Raw genomic sequence first — 21504 nt, 5'->3', positions numbered from 1 at the left:
GTCTCAAAAAAAAAAAAAAACCAAAAACAGAAACTATTAGAGATACATCTTTGGCCAGGCACGGTGGCTCAAGCCTGTAATCCCAGCACTTTGGGAGGCCGAGGCGGGCAGATCACGAGGTCAGGAGATCAAGACCATCCTGGTTAACACGGCGACACCCCGTCTCTACTAAAAATACAAAAAAATTAGCCGGGCGTGGTGGCGGGCGCCTGTAGTCCCAGCTACTCGGGAGGCTGAGGCAGGAGAACAGAGTGAACCCGGAAGGCGGAGCTTGCAGTGAGCCAAGATTGCGCCACTGCACTCCAGAACTGGCGACAGAGCGAGACTCTGTCTCAAAAAAAAAAAAAACAAAACTGTGCTTGCTCAAATGCTCATAACTAATTAAAAAAAAAAAAAAACAGACTGAAACCTTAAGGCCACAGGTTTTTAAACCTAATACTCCCTCACAGAGCCTCAGTAGTAGAAACCGCAGTAACAGTACCTGGCACTTACTAAGCACTCAGCAAGGGGCACCTGCAAAGTAGTTAATAACCAACATCTTGTTTACTCTTGTTGACCTCCCGCTGAACCACCTCTCCTGGGAGGTGGGGGATGTGCTTAGGGTTACCCCATGTAAGCGGTGGAGTGGGTATTTGAAGGGAGGGTCCAGATTCCAGGATAGGCATTCGACAAGTTATCTGACTAGATAAAACAGCCAATTCAAACAGCAGAGGTCCTTAATCAGTTAGTATTAAACAAACGTATCTGCTATGCTTATGTTTTAGTTTCAGAATTTTTCAAATAATTATCAGTAATATGACTTGTAAAAAAAAAAACAGGCGGGGGGGGGGGGATCACTTGAAGTCAGGAGTTTGAGACCAGCCTGGCCAACATGGCGAAACTCTATCTCTACCAAAAAAATTAAAAATAAATAAATAAATAAAATTAGCTGGGTGTGGTGATGTGTGCCTGTAATCCCAGGTACTTGTGAGGCTGAGGCATGAGAATTGCTTGAACCCGGGAGGCAGAGGGTGCAGGAACAGAGATAGCGCCATTGTACTCCAGCCTGGGCAACAGAGTGAGACCCTGTCTCAAAACAAAAAAAAACAAAAAAAAAAAGAAAGAAAGAAAAAAAAAATTGGGCTGGGCGCGGTGGCTCACACCTGTAATCCCAACACTCTGGGAGACCCAGGCGGGTGGATCACCTGAGGTCGGGAGTTCGAGACCAGCCTGGCCAACATGGTGAAACCCCGTTTCTACTAAAAAATACAAAAATTAGCCTGGCACGGTGGCGCATGCCTATAATCCCAACTACTAGGGAGGCTGAGGCAGGAGGATCGCTTGAACCTGGGAGGCGGAGGTTGCAGTGAGCCGCAATCGTGCCACTGCACTCCAGCCTGGGCAATAGAATGAGATTCCGTCTCACAAAAAAAAAAAAAAAAAACCTTGGATAGCCTACATACTCTTAAATAAGTGAAAGCTAGAATTTTTAGTTATTATATAAACAGAATTATGAGGCATTAATAATATTCTTTCACATTTCCAAGACAAATATGACAGATGGGCATCTTACAAAAATCAGTTGTCTAATTATTATTCTTGCATCTGAATTGCAAGAACCAAAATCTGTCCTAATGACAAGTTTGAAGAATATCAACCAGTTAACCGTGATGCCAGAGCTTGCCTTGGACTTTACTGGAACATGTACCAGTTGCACTGAGTTTTATTAAACTGGTAGTAATTCTTCCTTGCTAACACTAACCTATACAAGCAACGCTGAGACGCGCGATTTTGCTTGGGTTACACTGAGATTCTTGTTTCTATGGGAGAAAAAAATTGCATAAGACAAGTCTTGTCTTCCTCCAGGGCCTGTAACCACCACAGACAGTCATGAGAAAAGCAATGCCTGGAGTCACAGGGGGCCAGTTCTGCTACATCCCATACCTAACGCGTTAAGCAAAGAACAGTTTGTCAATGACCACACCACGTTAAAAAAAAAAAAAAAAAAAAAGAAAGAAAAGAAAAAACAGTGCCCCTTACAGCCGGCTCCTCCCAGCCAGCATCTTAAAAACTTTCTCCACGGAATAGGCGAAAACAACAATTTTAAGAATCCTAACAGTGGCAGAAGTGTAAGTTGAAAAATCCTGCTCGAAAATAAGTTTAGAAGCCGGGCGCGGTGTCACCCCAGCACTTTTGGAGGCTGAGAGGCAGGAGAATCACTTGAGCGCAGCAATTCGAGACCAGCCTGGACAACACAGCGAGACCCCCAACCCCCATTTCTACAAAAAGTTTTAAAGATTAGCCAGGCTTGGTGGCACACGCCTGTAATCCCAGCATTTTTGGGAGGCTGGGATGGGAGGATCGCCTGAACCCAGGAGTTCGAGACCGGCCTGTGCAACACAGCGAGAACCGGTCTATGAAAAAAATACATTTTTCTAAAGAAAAGTTTGGGGGCACCAAAGAGGCCCGCACAATCAAGCATGCATCAAATATCGACTTGACCGCCGCGTTCCCAACAGCTCTCAAGGCGAATTGAGAGGTTCATGCAAAAAAACAAGAAAGAGTCCCTTTTTGGAAAAATGGTCAAAATCTCCAAGAGCGCTTCCTCTACGAGCGCTCCCGAGGAGGGCGGCGGGCGGCGTCCGGGAAGAAAGCCGGAGGGTGGAGTTCACTTTTCCCTCCGGCCGGCGAGCGGCAAGGCCCTCCTCCATCCAGAGCCAGAACCAGGCACGCGCCGCCCGGTAAGTCAGGGTCCAGTGGGGGCGCCAGCCCGCGGCCCCCGCCCCGCGATACAGGCCCAGGCCCACCGCCTACGCGAGCCCGCAGCGGGCGGGCGGCCTGCCTGCCTGGGTCTCAGTCCGGGCCAGACCCCCGCCCGCGACCGACCCCGCCGTCCCCAGTCCGGCCCCGGCCGCGCACTCACCCGTCTCCCACCACCACACACTTGATGGCCTGCATCTGGGCCGCTCGCTGGGCCGCGGCGGCGGCGGCAGGGCGCTGAGATAGGAAGCGGCGGGCTCAGGGCGCGGCGGACGAGCGCGCGGCTTGAGGGCGGCGGGGCGCTGGGTGCCGGGGCCGCTGTCCACGCCGCCTCGCCCTCCGCGGACTGGAAGCTCAAGCCCGGCAGCGGCCACCACCCAAAGCTCAGGAAAACTGCAGAGAAACAGGAAATGGCCGCTCCACTCACATCCGGCCTCCCCTCCCCCGCGCCGGCGTCGCGGCTCCCAGGTTCCGGGCGGGGCCGCTCCCTCCCGCGCCGCTCCCGGAGTTTCTCTGGACTTCGGGAATGCTCGGAAGCGCTCGGGACCGCTCGGCTCCGACCGCGGGGCGCGGCGGCCGCCATCTTGGCGCGCTAAGGAGGTCTGGGCGTGGCCGGACCTGCAGGTCCTTTCCCTGGGGTTCACGGTTTAGGCTTTAAGAGGAACCTGTCAGTCGGGCGCGGTGGCTCACGCCTGTAATCCCAGCACTTTGGGAGGCCGAGGGGGGCGGATTACCTGAGGTCAAGAGTTCAAGACCAGCCTGGCCAACATAGTGAAACCCCGGTCTCTAATAAAAATACAAAAAATTAACGGGGCGTGGTGGCGGGCACCTGTAATCCCAACTCCTCAGGAGGCTGAGGCAGGAGAATCGCTTGAACCCGGAAGGCGGAGGTTGCAGTGGGCCGAGATCACGCCATTGCACTCCAGCCTGGGCGACAAGAGCGAAACTCCGTCTCAAAAAAAAAAACATCAAGAGGAACCTGTCAGGGCGCGGTGGCTCACGCCTGTAATCCCAGCACTTTGGGAGGCCGAGGAGGGCGGATCACAAGGTCAAGAGATTGAGACCATCCTGGCCAACATGGTGAAACCCCGTCTGTACTAAAAATACAAAAAATTAGCCGGGCGTGGAGGCGCGCACCTGTAGTCCCAGCTACTCAGGAAGCTGAGGCAGGAGAATTGCTTGAACCTGGGAGGCGGTGGTTGCAGTGAGCTGAGAGGGCGCCACTACACTCCAGCCTGGAGTCAGAGCCAGACTCCGTCTCAAAAAAAAGGAACCTGTGGTGGCTGGGCGCCGTGGCTCACCTCTCGCCTGTGATCTCAGCACTTTGGTTGGGAGGCCGAGGCGGGTGGATCACAAGTTCAGGAGTTCGAGACCGGTCTCATCAACATGGTGAAACCCCATCTCTACTAAAAAAAAATACAAAATGATGGCTCACGCCTGTAATCCCAGCACTTTGGGAAACTGAAACAGGCGGATCACGAGGTCAGGAGTTCAAGACCAGCCTGGCCAACATGGTGAAACCCCATCTCTACTAAAAATAAAAAAAAAAAAGTAGCTGGGCATGGTGGCGTGTGCCTGTAATCCCAGCTTCTCGGGAGGCTGAGGCAGGAGAATTGCTTGAACCGGGACCCAGAAGGTGGAGGTTGCAGCAAGCTGATATCGCGCCACTACACTCCAGCCTGGGATACCGACCGAGACTCCGTCTCAAAAAATAAATAAATAAAAAATACAAAAATTAACCGGATGTGGTGGCAGGCACCTTTAATCCCAACTACTTAGGAGGCTGAAACAGGAGAATCGCTTGAACCCAGAAGGCAGAGGTTGCAGTGAGCCGAGATCGCACCATTGCACTCCAGCCTGGGAAACAGAGTGAGAGTCCGTCTTAAAAAAAAAAAAAAAAAAAAAAAAAGAGGGACTGTGGTTGCAGGAGTCACGCTCCCTGTCACTAACTCCGGCTCGGGGCCATCGGAGAGCACTGATTTCCACCCCCCGTTTCGTTATCTTCATGTAATAACTATGTGCAATGACATTAGGTCCTTTTAGGAAATTCAGAATCTAAAACTATAAGGAAGAATGAAATCATACACCATACCCTTATTCAGCAATAACCATGTCCATTCAGTCAAAAAAATGTGTTGCCGGCCGGGCGTGGTGGCTCACACCTGTAATCCCAGCACTTTTTGAGGCAAAGCTGGGCAGATCCACGTGAGGTCAGGAGTTCGAGATCAGCCTGGCCAATGTGGTGAATCCCCGTTTCTACTAAAAACACAAAAAAATTAGCCGTGCATGGCAGCGGATGCCTGTAATCCCAGCTACTCGGGAGGGTGAGGCATGAGAATCGCTTGAACCCTGGAGGTGGAGGTGGCATTGAGCCGAAATCTCACCACTGCACTCCAGCCTGGGCGACCAGCAAGACTTCTCAAAAAAAACAAAAAAACAAAAAAAGTGTTCCATGTTCTCCTGGGTCGCATATGCATTTTCTGTTACTTGTTTTTAATGTATTTAGTGCTATGCCTCATACTTTGTACGAAGTTCTGGAGATAATGGCCATTAGACGGTGAAAGTGCAAATATTTTGGTATGTTTCCTCTTAGTTATCTTTTGATATGCATAATGAACGTTTTGTAAGCAAAATTAAGAAGTCATATATAGTCGGTGTAACTTTTTTTTTTTTGATTTTATAAAATAGAGGCAGGATCTCACTATGTCGCCCAGTCTGGTCCCAAACTCCTGGGCTCTAGCAAGCTCCCACCTCGGCCTCCCAAGTTGCTGGGACTACAGGCAGGTGCCACCACACCTGGCTGATTTTTCTATTTTTGGTAGAGATGGAGTTTCCCCATGCTGCCCAGTCTGCTGTTGGAACTCTTTTTTTTTTTTTTTTCGTGCCACTGCACTCCACACTCCAGCCTGGGCAACAGAGCAAGACTCCATCTCCAAAAATAAAATAAATATGCCAGATGCAGTGGTTCATTCCTGTAATCACAGCACTTTGGAAGGCTGAGGTGGGAGGATTGCTTGAAGCCGGGAATTCAAGACCAGGTTGGGCAACATAGCAAGACCCCCATCTCTAAAAAAAATTAGCCAGGTGTGGTAGCATGCCCCTGTTGTCCCAGCTACTTGGGAGGCCAAAGCAGGAGGATCTCCTGAGCCCAGAAGGTTGAGGCTGCAGTGAGTTATGATCGAGCTACTGCATTCCAGCCCGGGTGACAGGGAGACCTTGTCTCAAAAAAATTAATTAAATTAATGTACAACCCACATATGAAAACCAGTTAATTTAAAACTGAGTGAGAACAGTTGTCCAACTTTAGGCTTCAGTATCTGCTTGGAATATTCCCCATAGCAACAAATGATCCAAAAAGTTAATTTTTTAAAAATTGTGGGTTTTTTTGAGACAGGGTCTGCCTTCGACACCCAGGTTGGAGAGTAGTGGTATAATCACAGCTCACTACAGCCTCTGTCTCCTGGGCTCAGTGATCCTCCCGAGTAGCTGGGACCACAGGTGCACCTCACCACACAAGGATAATTTTTGTATGTAATTTTGTATATTTTTTGCTATGTTGCCCAGGCTGGTCTTCAACTCCTGGACTCAAGTGATGTGCCAGCCTCAGCCTCCCAAACTGCTGAGATTATAGGCGTGAGCCATTATGTGCAGCTTAAATTAAAATTAATAAATGTGGCCGGGCGCGGTGGCTCACACCTGTAATCCCAGCACTTTGGGAGGCCGAGGCGGGTGGATCACCTGGGGTCAGGAGTTCAAGACCAGCCTGGTCAACATAGTGAAACTCCGTCTCTACTAAAAATACAAAATTTAGCTGGGCGTGATGGTGGGCGCCTGTAATCTCAGCTACTCAGGAGGCTGGGGCAGGAGAATTGCTAGAACCGGGGAGGTGGAGGTTGCAGTGAGCCAAGATCGTGTCATCCAGCCTGGGCGACAAGAGCAAAACTCCATCTCAAAAAAATAATAATAATAAATGCAAATGATACTCTATTAGACCATGTGTATTTCTTTTCTTCTTATTTTATTTTATGTTTTTGAGATGGAGGCTCACTATGTCGCCCAAGCTGGAGTAGAGTGGCACGATCTCAGCTCACTACAACTCCCAAGTAGCTGGGATTACAGGTGTGCACCACCACACCCAGGTAACTTTTGTGTTTTTAGTAGAGACGGGGTTTCACCATGTTGGCCAGGCTGGTCTCGAACCCCTGACCTTAAGTGATCTGCCAACCTCGGGCCTCCCAAAGTGTTGGGATTACAAGCGTGAGCCATCACCTGCGGCAACCATATGTGTTTCTAAATGTTTTATATATTTATTTTTTGAGCGCCTATTATGGATGCAATTGTACACCCTGCCTAGGTCCTCCATTCAAGGCCATTCATTCATTCCACTCCCCTGGCTGCTTAGATGTTAGAATGTGAAAAGAACGAAAAAGATCCCTGCTATTCTGCATTCTAAAGCCTGCATTCTAGTGGGGCAGACACACAATGGGTAATTAACATATGGTATTCATTTCCAGGTTAAGATTACAGATTGGATTGTAGGTGTCTCATTTTACTTCTACCCAACATCCCACTAGACCTCCAGAAAGGGGACTTCTGGAATAAAAGGCAGAAACCTAGAACAGAGGGATTAAGAAAGAAGGAATGTGTGGACAGAATGGTTGTAACTGACTTAGCCACCTGTAGTGTACTGGCAGTGGGAAGGGCAGGTCAACACTAGACCTAGGCTGGGCCCAGTGGCTCGTGCCTGTTATCCCAGCACTTTGGGAGGCCAAGGAGGGTGGATCACCTGAAGTCAGGAGTTTGAGACCAGCGTGGTCAACATGGTGAAACCCCATCTCTACTAAAAATACAAGAATTAGCTGGGTGTGGTGGCAGGCACCTGTAATCCCAGCTACTTGGGAGACTGAGGCAGGAGAATCGCTTGAACCCAGGAGGCGGAGGTTGCAGTGAGCTGAGATCGCACCATTGCACTACAGCCTGGGCGACAAGAACGAAACTCCGTCTCAAAAAAAAAAAAAACAGATCTACATGAAAGAGTCATTTAAGAGCTGGGATTGATGGCACCCTGGCCTTAGGGAACTAGGAGTAAGGGGAGAGTAGGATAAGGAAGACGGATGACAGCTGAAAAGCAGCAGAAGACCTGCATGGCCCCCTGTTATGCACTCGGTAAGGGGGCCACCCTACCCTTCACCTACAAAAGACGTGATTCCACTCTAGAGAGAGTGAAACACAGGGTATTTGGCCTTAGGACCAGGCATAGGGCCTGGAATACAAAACATAAAAACAGAGATTTAGTAGGCTGAATCTTGAGCCTCCCCAATCCCTTCCTTCATGGTTCCATGCTGACAGTTTTCCTCTGGGGAGGAGGGAAGAGGGTGGAGAGTGGAATCTGTCCAGGGCAGGAGGTAAAAAACAAACAGATATCAACATGGGGCCAGGCGCCATGGCTCACATCTGTAATCTCAGCAGTTTGGGAGACTGAGGTAGGAGGATTGTTTGAGTCCAGGCATTTGAAACCAGCCTGGACAACATAGCAAGCCCCCATCTCTGGAAAAAATATACATTTTTTATTTATATAAATATATATTATTTATAAATAAATATATTACTATATATTAAAATATATATTACTTTATAAATATATATTACTATATATATTTATAAATATGTTATATAATATATATTTTGAGCTGGAGTCTCACTCTGTCACCCAGGATGGAGTGCAGTGGTGTGTTCTCGGCATGCTGCAACTTCCACCTCCCGGGATCAAGCTATTCTCCTGCCTCAGCCTCCTGAGTAGCTGGGATTACAGGTACCTACCACCATGCCTGGCTAATTTTTATATTTTTAGTAGAGACAGGTTTTCACCAAGTTGGCCAGGCTAGTCTTGTACTCCAAACCTTAGGTGATCCACTGGCCTTGGCCTCCCAAAGTGCTGGGATTATCTGCACTCGGCCTATATTATATTTATATGTAAATATGTATTTATATATATTTTTAGGTAGAGATAGATCTTATATATATTTAGACCCATATATATATATATATATATATTTTTTTTTTTTTGAGACACAGTCTCACTCTGTCACCCAGGCTGGAGTGCGGTGGCATGATCTCGGCTCACTGCAACCACCACCTCCCAGGTTCAAGTGATTCTTCTGGCTCAGCCTCCTGAGTAGCTGGGACTACAGACACGCACCACCATACCTGGCTAATTTTTGTATTTTTCAGTAGAGACGGGGTTTCACCATATTGGCCAAGCTAGTCTCGAACCGCAGACCTCGTGATTCACCCGCTTCAGCCTCCCAAAGTGCTGAGATTACAGGCGTGCCTGGCCAGTAAATGGTTATTTTTAAGGCTAGAAATAAGATAATATTATTCATTCATGAATAAGAAGGGGTTCTACTTAAAAAGGAAGCAATGGAAAGTTTTTTGTGTTTTTTTAACTTGTGGAAATTAAAAGCAATTTAGCAGAGATTAAAAATACTCAATTGAAAAGCTGGGACTGGGTGGGTGGGCATGGTGGCTCACGCCCATAATCCCAGCACTTTGGGAGGCTAAGGTGAAGAATTGCTTGAGCCCTGGAGTTTGAGACCAACTTGGGCAACATGGTGAGACCCCCCACTACAAAAAAGAAACAAAAATTAGCTGAGTGTGGTGGCACCCGCCCATAGTCCCAGGTACCCGGGAGGCTGAGGTGGGAGGATCACTTGAGCTCAGAAGTTCTAGGCAGCGGTGGCTCACGCCTATAATCCCAGCACTTTGGGAGGCCGAGACAGGCAGATCACGAGGTCAGGAGATCGAGACCATCCTGGCTAACACTGTGAAACCCCGTCTCTACTAAAAATACAAAAAAATAAGCCGGGCGTGGTGGCGGACGCCTGTAGTCCCAGCTACACGGGAGGCTGAGGCAGGAGAATGGCGTGAACCCAGGAGGGAGAGCTTGCAGTGAGTGGAGATTGCACCACTGCACTCCAGCCTGGGCGACAGAGCGAGACTCCGTCTCAAAAACAAAAAAGGAAACAGTGGGAACACTAGAAAACCAGGAGATCTGGCCAGGCACGATGCCTCATGCCTGTAATCCCAGCATTTTGGGAGGCTGAGGTTGGAGGATCACCTGAGGTCAGGAGTTCCAGACCAGCCTGAGCAACATGGAGAAATCCTGTCTCTACTAAAAATACAAAATTAGGCTGGGTGCGGTGGCTCACGCCTATAATCCTAGCACTTTGGGAGGCCAAGACAGGCTGAGCACAAGGTCAGGAGTTTGAGGCCAGCCTGACTGACATGGCAAAACCCAGTTTCTACTAAAAATACAAAAATTAGCGGGGCGTGGTCACACGTGCCTGTAATCCCAGCTACTCAGAAGGCTGAGGCAGGAGAATTCCTTGAACCTGGGAGGCAGAGGTTGTGGTGAGCTGAGATCGTGCCATTGCATTCCAGCCTGGGCAACAAGAGTAAAACTCTGTCTCAAAAAAAAAAAAAAAGAAAAGAAAAGAAAACCAGGAGATCCAACCAGCTTAATAACACCCATCCTATAGGCCGGGTGTGGTGGCTCACACTTTAATCCCAATACTTTGGGAGGCCGAGGTGGGTGGATCACCTGAGGTCAGGTGTTCGAGGCCAGCCTGGCCAACATGGTGAAACCCCGTCTCTACTAAAAATACAAAAATTAGCTGGGCATGGTGGCACACGCCTGTAATCCCAGCTACTCTGGAGGCTGAGGCAGGAGAATTGCTTGAACCCGGGAGGCAGAGCTTGCAGTAAGCTGAGATCGCGCCATTGTACTCCAGCCGGGGCAATAAGAGTGAGACTCCATCTCAAATAATAATAATCATAATAATTAGCTGGGCATGGTGGTGTGCGCCTGTAATCCCATCTATTCAGGAGGCTGAGGCATGACGAGAATCACTTGAACTTGGGAGGCAGAGGTTGCCATGAGCCTAAAGAGAGCCACTGCACTCTAACCTGGGCGATAGGTGAGACTCAGTCTCAAAAAAAAACAAAAACAAACAAACAAAAAATGCACCCTATAACAGAAAAAGAAAGAACAAAGAACAAGCAAAGGAGGAAAACAATCACGAAAATATTGAAAGGCGGCTGGGTGCGATGGCTCAAGCCTGTAATCCCAGCACTTTGGGAGGCTGAGACGGGTGGATGACTAGGTCAGGAGATCGAGACCATCCTGGCTAACACGGTGTAACCCCATCTCTACTAAAAAAGACAAAAAACTAGCTGGGCGAGGTAGCAGGCGCCTGTAGTCCCAGCTACTTGGGAGGCTGAGGCAGGAGAATGGCATAAACCTGGGAGGTGGAGCTTGCATTGAGCTGAGATCCGGCCACTGCACTCCAGTCTGGGCGACAGAGTAAGACTCCGTCTCAAAAAAAAAAAAAAAAAAAAAAAAAGAAAATATTGAAAGGAAATTTCCCAGACCTGAATGACAGCAGTTTACAGATGGAAAGTCCAACCCAGTGACTGAAACAGTCGCAACCTAGAGTACATCATTGGGAAACTTGAGAACAATGGCAACAGATAAGATCCTATAAGCTTCCAAAGAGAAAACACATGGTTTAAGGAAACAGGAAATAGAATGGTTTGGGGTTTCCCAGCAGTTACAAGGGTGGAGCAATGCCTTCAGAAAAATTCTAAAGGAAAAAAGTTTTCACACAAGAATTCTGCTCATAGTCAAACTATTGATCAAGTAGGCGGATAAAATAAGAACATTTTCAGGCAAGTTCTCAAAAAAGTTTTACCTCCCACACACCACATCCCAGAAAGCTGCTGGAACATATGTTGCTTCAGTAGAAGGAAATAAACCAAAAGAAAGAAGCTACAAGAGGCAGAAATGGGAGATACCACAAAGCTGAAGAGAGAAGGGGCCTCCCAGGTCATGCGGATCATTGTATGAGAGGCCGTATCGGAGCAGGGAGTCTGTGTGGCCATAAACCCGCACAGGGTCTATAACTGGGTCAATTTCCACTAGTGTGAACAGCCAGGAATAGTTACAAGACAAACCACTTTTGTTAACCGGCTCCCCTGTGATGACAATGCGTGGAGGTGATAACGACGAGAAGTGTATTCTTGGTGCCTATACCTCTCCTTTCTTTTGATTTTGTTTCTGTTGTGAGACAGAATCTTGCTCTGTCACCCAGACTGGAGTATGGTGGTGTGATCTCTGCTCAGTGCAACCTCTGCCTCCTGGGCTCATACGATTCTCCTGCCTCAGCCTCCCAAGTAACTGGGATTGCAGGCACCTGCCACCACATCCAGCTAATTTTGTACTTTAGTAGAGATGGTTTCACCCATGCTGGCCAGGCTGGTCTTGAACTCCACCATGATCCTACTGCCTGAGCCTCCCTAAAGTGCTGGTTTGCAGGCCACACCCCATCTGGCCAATTTTGTGTTTTTAGTAGAGAGACTGGCTTTATTACATTTGCCAGGCTGGTCTCAAACTCCTGGACTCCTGTGGGTGATCTGCCTCCCACCCCAGTTCTCCCAAACTGCTGGGAATACAGACGCGGAGCCACCTCACCGCCCTAGCATTTTATTATACAATTTTTTTTTTTTTTTGAGACGTGAGTCTCGCTGTGCTCCCAGAAGGAGTGCAGTGAGCTTGATCTCGCTCACTGCAAGCCTCCGGCCTCCGGTTCACGCCATTCTCCTCACCAGCCTCCCAAGTAGCTGAGACTACAGGCGCCCACCACCACGCCTCCTGCTTTTGTATTTTTAGTAGAGACGGGTTTCACCATGTTAGCCAGGATGGTCTCATCTCCTGACCTCAGATCCACCCGGGCCGCCTCCCAAAAGTGCTGGGATTACAGGCTTGAGCCACCATGACCCGCCTTTTGAGATGGAGCTCCTGTTGCTCAGGCTGAAGTGCAGTGGAGCGATCACCACTCACTGCAACCTCCGCCTCCTGCGGTCAAGCAGTTCTCCTGCCTCAGCCTTCTGAGTAACTGGGGTTTCGACATGTTAGCCAGGATGGTCTCCACTCTGACTCATGATCCACACTTTGGTCCCCAAAGTGCTGGAATTACAGTGAAAACGCCAGCCCCGCCCTTTCTTCTTTTTTAGAGATGGAGTTCAGCTCTGTCACCCAGGCTGGAGGTGCAGGTGCCATCTCAGCTCACTGCAACCTCTGCCTCCTGGGTTCAAGCCTCAGCCTCTTGGGTAGCTGGGATTACAGGTACAAGTCACAATGCCTGGCTAATTTTTGTATTTTTAGTAGCAACGGGGTTTCACCATGTCGCCAGGCTGGTCTCGAACTTCTGATCTCGCGATCCACCCGCCTCAACCTTTTCAAAGTGTTGGGCTTTACAAGCTGAGTCACTGTACTCAGCCTACAAATTTTCAAATACACAGCAGTTGAAAGAGCTTATGCCAGTGAACAGCCGATGTCAACCTAAATTCGCAATGAACATTTTATTACACTTGCTTTAATTAATGATCTATCCGCTTATCCATTCCAACAATTCACCTCATTTTTTTTTTTTTGAGACAGAGTCCTCACTCTGCCCGCCGAGGTGTAAGTTCACTCAATTACTCTATTCTCCTGCCTCTGCCCCTGAGTAGCTGACTCAGGCCACAACAGCTAATTTTTGTATTTTGGTAGAGACGGAGCCTTCACTGTGTTAGCCAGGATGGTCTCGACCTCCTGAAGTTGTGATCCTACTCGCTGCCTCCCCAAAGTGCTGGGATTACAGGCGTAGCCACCACCTCTGGCCTTAATTCAATTTCACTTTTGCCTTTATTTTATTTTACTTTATTTATTTTTGAGATGGAGTCTCGTGACTGTGTCACCCAGGGCTGGAGGCAGTGGCATGGATTCAGCCATTTGCAAGCTCCTCAGCCCCAGGGGTTCTGTTCAAGCCTTCCAGGTAGCTGGGATCAGGAGCCACACCACGCTAGTTTTTTTAGAGTTTTAGCAGAGACTGGTTTCACCATGCCAGAGGCCCCCACCTCATCTCCTGATCCTACCACGCCCCTGGGTGCTGGGATTACAGGCTTGAGCCACCGCGCCTCGCCTCACCTCACTTTGCCCACCCAAAGAAGCAGCCGGGCTGTGACTCACGCCTGTAATCCCAGCACTTTGGGAGTGTCGAGGCGGTGGATCACGCAGGTCAGGAAAGACCACGGTGAAACCCGCCTCTACTGAAAATACAAAAATCCTAGCCGGGCTGTGATGGGGAGCTTGTAGTCCCAGCTACTCAGGAGGCTTGGCGGAATTGGTGTGAACTCTCGGGAGGTGGAGCTTGTAGTGGAATCATGGTTCACGTACAGCCCTCCAGTCTGGGCTTACACGGTGACCTCGCCTCAAAACTCAAACCAAACCCAACCAAAAAACCCAAAAATCCAAAAGACGCCACAGAAATCAGTGCATTTTACCCTTCTCAACACTTCAGACTGCATTTTTTTTTAGAAACTGATGTTTATTTCACCAACCTTTATTTCCACGCTAAGCTTGCTACTCCATGCAAGAACACCTTTAAGGCCATTCAGTGGTTGCTGCTGCTACCCATTCAGTACCTGAGCAGGGAGCTGCAGAGCAAGTTCGTGGCAGGCTTACCTGCCCGTGCCCTCAGTAGGGAACTGCTGGATAGGCACAGAGGCACCTGCACACCATCAGACCAGTTGCAAACTCAGGCTGAGTAGCAGTGAATTTAGGAGCTGACAGTCCATTCACCCTGAAATTCCTCTTGGTCACAGCCTTTCAGCATAGCACAGCTTTTTATTTTATTTTTTATTTTTTAATTCTTTTTGAGATAGAGTCTTGCTCTGTCAGCCCAGGTTGGAGTGTGCAGTGGCCGGATCTCAGTCACTGCAAGCCCTCGGGCCTCTGGGTTCAAGAGATCCTCCTGCCTCAGCCTCCCGCAGTAGCCGGGTATACTGGCATTACGCACCACCATGTACCCACAATTTTACTGTACTTTTAATAGAGACGAAAGCCACCATAAGCTGGGCCAGGCTGGTCTCAACTCCCGACTCCTCGATCCACCCACCCTTGGCTCCAAAAGTGTTGAGATACAGGCGTGAGCCACTGCCCTGGCCCAACCTTGCTCTTTCTTTTTTCAACATCTTCAGGATCTCTATAGAAATAGAGATCACCGGGTTACGCTGTGGGGAGTTTGCTCAATCCCAGCACTTTGGGAGGCCGAGACGGATGGATCACGCAGGTCAGAGATCGAGACCATCCTGGCTGGATCAAGCAGAAACCTCGCTCTATTAGAAATATTAAAACTAGCCGGGCGGTGGGCGTGGCGCCAGTCCCAGCATTGCTGAGGCCGAGAGAGCGCGAACCCGGAGGGCGGAGTTGCAGTGAGCTGGATCCGGGTTACTCGCATCCAGCCTGCTACGACAGATGGCAGACCTCGCCTCAAAAAAAAAAAAAAAAAAAAGAAATAGAGATCACCGGCTGGGCACGGTGGCTCACACCTGTAATCCCAGCACTTTGGGAGGCCGAGGCGGGCGGATCACAAAGTCAGGAGATCGAGACCATCCTGGCTAACACGGTGAAACCCCGTCTCCACTAAAAATACAAAAAATTAGCCGGGTGTGGTGGCAGGTGCCTGTAGTCCCAGCTACTCGGGAGGCTGAGGCAGGAGAATCGCTTGAACCCAGGAGGCGGAGGTTGCAGTGAGCTGAGATCGCGCCATCGCACTCCAGCCAGGGTGACAGGGTGAGACTCTATCTGGAGAAAAAAAGAAAAGAAGTAGAGATCAGGCATGACCTCTTACGGGTGTTCACGGGAAATGGTGCCACAGATGAGCAGAACTTCCTGAGCCGGCATCCACCACTTCAAACCCACTGAGTGAGCTCCTTTGTTGTTGTTTGGGACGGCAATGTCCACATAGTGCAGAGGACAATCTGTGTGACACAGAGCAAGGTAGGTAGGTCAACATAAGATGCCTCTGTGAGAGGCTGTTGGTCAACCCTGGGGTCAGTAACCACAAGAAGCTGTGGCTCCTGAAAGGCTTCCTGGGGGCCGGGCGCGGTGGCTCAAGCCTGTAATCCCAGCACTTTGGGAGGCCGAGACGGGCGGATCACGAGGTCAGGAGATCGAGACCATCCTGGCTAACACGGTGAAACCCCGTCTCTACTAAAAAATACAAAAAACTAGCCGGGCGCGGTGGTGGGCGCCTGTGGTCCCAGCCGGGGGGGGAAGAGAGAAACCCGGTCCAAAAAAAAAAAAAAAAAAAAGGCTTCCTGGATATGGATAGTGAAGGTTCCAGAAGTGAAGTGGCCAGCGATTGGAGTGGCTCCAGTGGCAGCAGCAAACGTCAGCACGGACCTCTGGCCAGTATTCCTGGAGGATGTGACACTGACATCAGCAAGGTTTTCAATGGCAACAATGGCACAAGCTGCCAGCAGAAGCTTCTCCCAGGTCCTCTTCAGATTTAGGATGTAGATGCCATCACTTTTCCTTTTATAGATGTACTGTTCCATGTGGAAGTCAAGATTGGTGCTACCTAAGTGGGTTCCCGCTGCAAGGAACGTAAGGACATCTTCCTCCTTAATTTGCAGGACATCAAGGGCTCCGGACATTGTGAAAGTTTCTCTTTAAGTTACGATGATAATCCAGAACAACACCAGAGAGACCTCTCTGTGGGTAGCATGGAAAGGCCAGAATGCATATTATTAATTAACATTCAATTTTTATTTTATTTTTTATTTTTTTTAGACGATGTCTCACTCTGTCGCCAGGCTGGAGTGCAGTGGTGCGATCTTGGCTCACTCAAGCTCCGCCTCCCGGGTTCACGCCATTCTCCTGCCTCAGCCTGCCGAGTAACTGGGACTGCAGGCGCCCGCCACCACGCCTGACTAATTTTTTGTATTTTTGGTAGAGACAGGGTTTTACCATGTTAGCCAGGATGGTCTCGATCTCCTGACCTCGTGATCCGCCCGCCTCGGCATCCCAAAGTGCTGAGATTACAGGCGTGAACCACCGTGCCCAGCCAATTAAGGTTCAGTATTTGTTTATAGTTCCTTCTCTTATTTATTTATTTAGAGACAAGGTCTCACTCTATCACCCAGGCTGGAATGCAGTGGCAAGATCTTGGATCACTGCAGTTAACCTCCCGGGCTCAAGCGGTGGAGTCCCAAATAGCTGGGACTACAGGTGCACGCCACCACCCCTGGCTAATTCTTGTAGTATGTTAATATAATTTATCATCTTTCTTTTTATCTTCTTCTTTTTTTTTTTTTTTTTTTGAGTCTCACTCTGTCACCCAGGCTGGATTGCAGTGGTGGAACGATCATAGCTCACTGTAGCCTCAACCTCCTGGGCTCAACAGATCCTCCTGCCTCAGCCTCCTGTGTAGCTGGGAACACAGGCATGTGCCGTCACACCCAGCTAACTTTTTTGTAGAGATGGGGCCTTGCTATGTTGCCCAGGCTGGTCTCGAACTCTTGGACTCAAGTGATCCTCTGGCCTTGGCCTTCCAAAAAGTACTGGGATTACAGGTGTGAGCCACTGTGCCCACCCTAATTTGCCATCTTAATGAGAAGAATAAAAACCCCAAGGAAGGTTCTGGATCCCTTCAAATACAAGTGTCTGATGGCCCAAAGAAAAGGACTGTTTTCTCTTAATTATATAAACCTTGCTGACATTTTGCATTGGAAGCGTGGTATAGTGGAAGGCACACTGGGATAGAAGCCTGGGAACTGCCGACTTCTGCTGCCAACCTGGCCCCAGCTTAGTCACCAATGGGCTCTGTGACGTTGCTAAGTCATTAAGCCTTTTTTTTCTCATTACTCATCTGTACAATGAGGAGAATGAACTTTGTGTTCTCCATTCTACCAGTCCACAGGTCCACTAAGTGCCATAAAGATGTGGAGGAACAAGACAGTACATTTTTTTTTTTTGAGATGGAGTTTCACTGTGTCACCAGGCTGGAATGCAGTGGTGTGATCTCGGCTCACTACAACCTCTACCCCCGGGTTCAAGCAATTCTCCTGCCTCAGCCTCCCAAGTAGCTGGGATTACAGGCACATGCCACCATGCCCAGCTAATTTTTGTATTTTTAGTAGAGATAGGGTTTCACCATGTTGGCCAGGATGGTCTTGATCTCTTGACCTCGTGATCCACCTGCCTCGGCCTCCTAAAGTGCTGAGATTACAGGTGTGAGCCACTGTGCCTGGCCTGATTTTTTTAAAATTAAAGTCATTTAACTTAAATGACTTTAAATCATTTACTTTAAATGATTGTTTAACAATGTGCACATTGTGGCCGGGCGCGGTGGCTCAAGCCTGTAATCTCAGCACTTTGGGAGGCCGAGACGGGCGGATCACGAGGTCAGGAGATTGAGACCATCCTGGCTAACACGGTGAAACCTCGTCTCTACTAAAAATACAAAAAAACTAGCCGGGCGAGGTGGCGGGCGCCTGTAGTCCCAGCTGCTTGGGAGGCTGAGGCAGGAGAATGGCGTAAACCCGGGAGGCGGAGCTTGCAGTGAGCTGAGATCCGGCCACTGCACTCCAGCCTGGGCGGCAGAGCCAGACTCCGTCTCAACAAAAAAAAAAAACAAAAAAACAAAAAAACAATGTGCACATTGTTAAAACATCAGCTAATACAGAAGAGCTCATACTTTAGACATCAAAATAAAACTTTATTTTTTGTTTGTTTTGGAGATAGAGTTTCACTCTTGTTGCCCAGGCTGGAGTGCAATGGCGGAGTCGTGGCAACCTCTGCCTCCTGGGTTCAAGTGATTCTCCTGCCTCAGCCTCCCAAGTAACTGAGATTACAGGCATTTTGACATCAGGTGATCCGCCCACCTCATCCTCCCAAAGTGCTGGGATTACAGGAGTAAGCCACTACGCCCGGCAATTTTTTTTTTTTTTTTTTTTTTTGAGATGGAGCTTCACTCTTGTCACCCAGGCTAGAGTGCAATGACCCAATCTTGGCTCCCTGCAACCTCTGCCTCCCAGGTTCAAGGGATTCTCGTGTCTCAGCCTCCTGAGTAGCTGGGGTTACAGGTGCCCGTCACCATGCCTGGCTAATTTTTGTATTTTCAGTAGAGACAGGGTTTCACCGTGTTGCCCAGGCTGGTCTTGAACTCCCAACCTCAACTGATCCACCAGTCTCTGCCTCCCAAAGTGCTGGGATTACAGGCGTGAGCCCCCTCACCCAGCCTGTTGTTTTCTTTTATAATTAAAGTCATTTAGTTTAAATGACTTTAAACCATTTACTTTAAATAATTGTTTAACATAGTGCACATTTTTAAAACCTCAGCTAGCACAGAAGAACTCATACTAAAGACCTCAAAAAAAACTGTGGAGTTTTTTTTTTTTTTGAGACAGGGTCTTCCTCTGTAACCCATGCTGGAGTGCAGTGGTGCAATCATAGCTCACTGCAGCCTTGAACCCCTGGGCTCAATCGATTCTCCCACCTCAGCCTCCCAAGTAGCTAGAACGACAAGTGTGCACCACTATGTCTGGCTAATAGTTTTATTTCTATTTTTATTTTATTTATTTATTTATTTAAATTTATTTGTTTATTTTTTTGAGATGGAGTCTTGTTCTGTTACCCAGGTTGGAGTGTAGTAGTGCAATCTCAGCTCACTGCAAGCTCCGCCTCGGCCTCCGGAGTAGCTGGGACTACAGGTGCCCGCCACCACGCCTGGCTAATTTTTTGTATTTTTAGTAGAGATGGGGTTTCACTGTGTTAGCCAGGATGGTCTTGATCTCCTGACCTCATGACCCACCCGCCTTGGCCTCCCAAATTGCTGGGATTATAGGCGTCAGCCACTGCACCTGGCCTATTTATTTATTTATTTATTTATTTTTAAATTTTATTTATTTTTTTTGAAACAGAGCCTCGCTCTGTAGCCCAGGCTGGAGTGCAGTGGCACAATCTCAGCTCACTGCAAGCTCCGCCTCCTGGGTTCACGCCATTCTCCTGCCTCAGCCTCCTCAGTAGCTGGGACTACAGGCGCCTGCCACCACGCCTAGCTAATTTTTTGTATTTTTAGTAGAGACGAGGTTTCACTGTGTTAGCCAGAATGGTCTCGATCTCCTGATTCTCGTGATCTACCCGCCTCGGCCTCCCCAAGTGCTGGGATTACAGGTGTGAGCCACTGCACCCGGCCTATTTATTTTTTTAGGTGGAGTTTCACTTTTGTTGCCCAAGCTGGAGTGGAATGGCGTTATCTCAGCTCACTGCAACCTCTGCCTCCCGGGTTCAAGCAATTCTCCTGCCTCAGCCTCCCGAGTAGCTGGGATTACAGGCACGCACCACCATGCCCAGATCATGTTTTGTATTTTTAGTAGAAACGGGGTTTCACCATGTTAGCCAGGCCGGTCTTGAACTCCTGACCTCAAGTGATCCACCTGTCTCGACCTCCCAAAGTGCTGGGATTACAGGTGTGAGCCACCTTGCCCGGCCAATATTTTTATTTTTTGTAGATACAGGGTCTCACTATATTGCCCAGGCTGTACTCAAATTCCTGGCCTCATTGATCCTCCAGTGTTGGCCTCCCAACGTGTTGGCACTAAAAAAAAAAAAAAAAAAAAAGCAGAAAAAAAAACCTTGCTTATATTCTTATTGCCTGATCAATTGTTTCTTTTCTTCTTCTTTTTCCTCACCCTGTCTTATCAGCTGATTGTTTGATCAATTGTTTTTTTTTTTTTTGAGACGGAGTCTCGCTGTGCTCCCAGGCTGGAGTGCAGTGGCGTGATCTCGGCTCACTGCAAGCTCCGCCTCCCGGGTTCACGCCATTCTCCCTCCTCAGCCTCCCAAGTAGCTGAGACTACAGGCGCCCGCCACCATGCCCGGCTAGTTTTTTGTATTTTTAGTAGAGACGGGGTTTCACCATGTTAGCCAGGATAGTCTCGATCTCCTGACCTCGTGATCCACTCGCCTCGGCCTCCCAAAGTGCTGGGATTACAGGCTTGAGCCACCGCGCCCGGCCTGTTTGATCAATTGTACGCATTATCTCTTGTCTTTTGGCTGTGATACATGAGAATTTAGCTCACTGATACCAGTGGTCCCCCCGTTGTGGTATATCTCACTGTTTTAGTTCTCCTCTTGGTTACCACTGAAACTTTAAATAACATGCGAGTCCTGTCTTCTTAGCCCCGCCCACTATTTCCTGGATCCTCTTGTGTAAGATGAGGATAACTCCATAGGTCCAGCTGGGCCAGCAGGGCCTGGGCCTGTGCCATCAGACAGCAAGCAATGCAGAGTTCATCAAGTTTGTGCTCTTAGGCCAGGTGCGGTGGCTCACGCTTGTAATCCCAACACTTTTGGAGGCCTAGGTGGGCGGATCACTTGAGGTCAGGAGTTCAAGGGCAGCCTGGCCAACATGGTGAAAACTCATCTCTACTAAAAATAAAAAATTAGCTGGGTGTGGTGGTGCATGCTTATAATCCTAGCTACTCAGGAGGCTGAGGCAGGAGAATTGCTTGAACTCAGGAGGCAGAAGTTGCAATAAGCCAAGATCATGCCACTGCACCCCAGCCTGGGCAACAGAGCAAAACTCCGTCTCAAAAAAAAAAAGAAGAAGAAGAAGAAGAATATTAGGTAGCTCACAGAATCAAAGAAAAAACAAAGGAAAGGTTGAGTAACCAGAACTCAGAAAAGAGAGAATATTCAGGGTCACTTGGGGACCCTCAAGGATTTTATTTTGGGTGCATTGACATCACCTTCCTCAGGACCATCTTTTAGGTCTAGGCAAAGCTGAAAGCTGTATTTCTTCTGTATTCCTGTATTTGTTAATACAATACATAATGAATATTTCAGGAGAAATACAGCTTTTGTTAATAACAATCTGT

At 48.7% G+C, this 21504-nt stretch overlaps 1 protein-coding gene and 1 pseudogene across 3 annotated transcripts in view; both read right to left on the bottom strand.

The window, feature by feature from the left end:
• The window catches only part of RAC1 (Rac family small GTPase 1), a 30283-nt gene extending 27044 nt beyond the window's left edge, over positions 1 to 3239 (bottom strand). For both annotated transcript variants that reach the window (XM_003895705.2, XM_003895704.2), the window contains exon 1: positions 2903 to 3239. In XM_003895705.2, the coding sequence (XP_003895754.1) occupies positions 2903 to 2937 (35 nt within the window). In that variant the 5' untranslated portion in view covers positions 2938 to 3239. The remainder of the gene's footprint in view (positions 1 to 2902) is intronic.
• Positions 3240 to 15442: 12203 nt separating this feature from the next.
• LOC116274645 lies at positions 15443 to 16446 on the bottom strand (annotated as a pseudogene). The gene is made up of 2 exons (XR_004183411.1): positions 15907 to 16446; positions 15443 to 15699 (listed from the first exon to the last, which is right to left on the bottom strand). The product of XR_004183411.1 is annotated as a 40S ribosomal protein SA-like (transcript).
• Positions 16447 to 21504: the final 5058 nt, after the last annotated feature.

The sequence above is a fragment of the Papio anubis genome, chromosome 4 (assembly GCF_008728515.1).
Source record: "Papio anubis isolate 15944 chromosome 4, Panubis1.0, whole genome shotgun sequence".
Taxonomy (NCBI): Eukaryota; Metazoa; Chordata; class Mammalia; order Primates; family Cercopithecidae; genus Papio; species Papio anubis.
The sequence above is the reverse complement of the archived record's forward strand: the minus strand, read 5'-3'. Positions and strand labels throughout refer to the sequence as shown.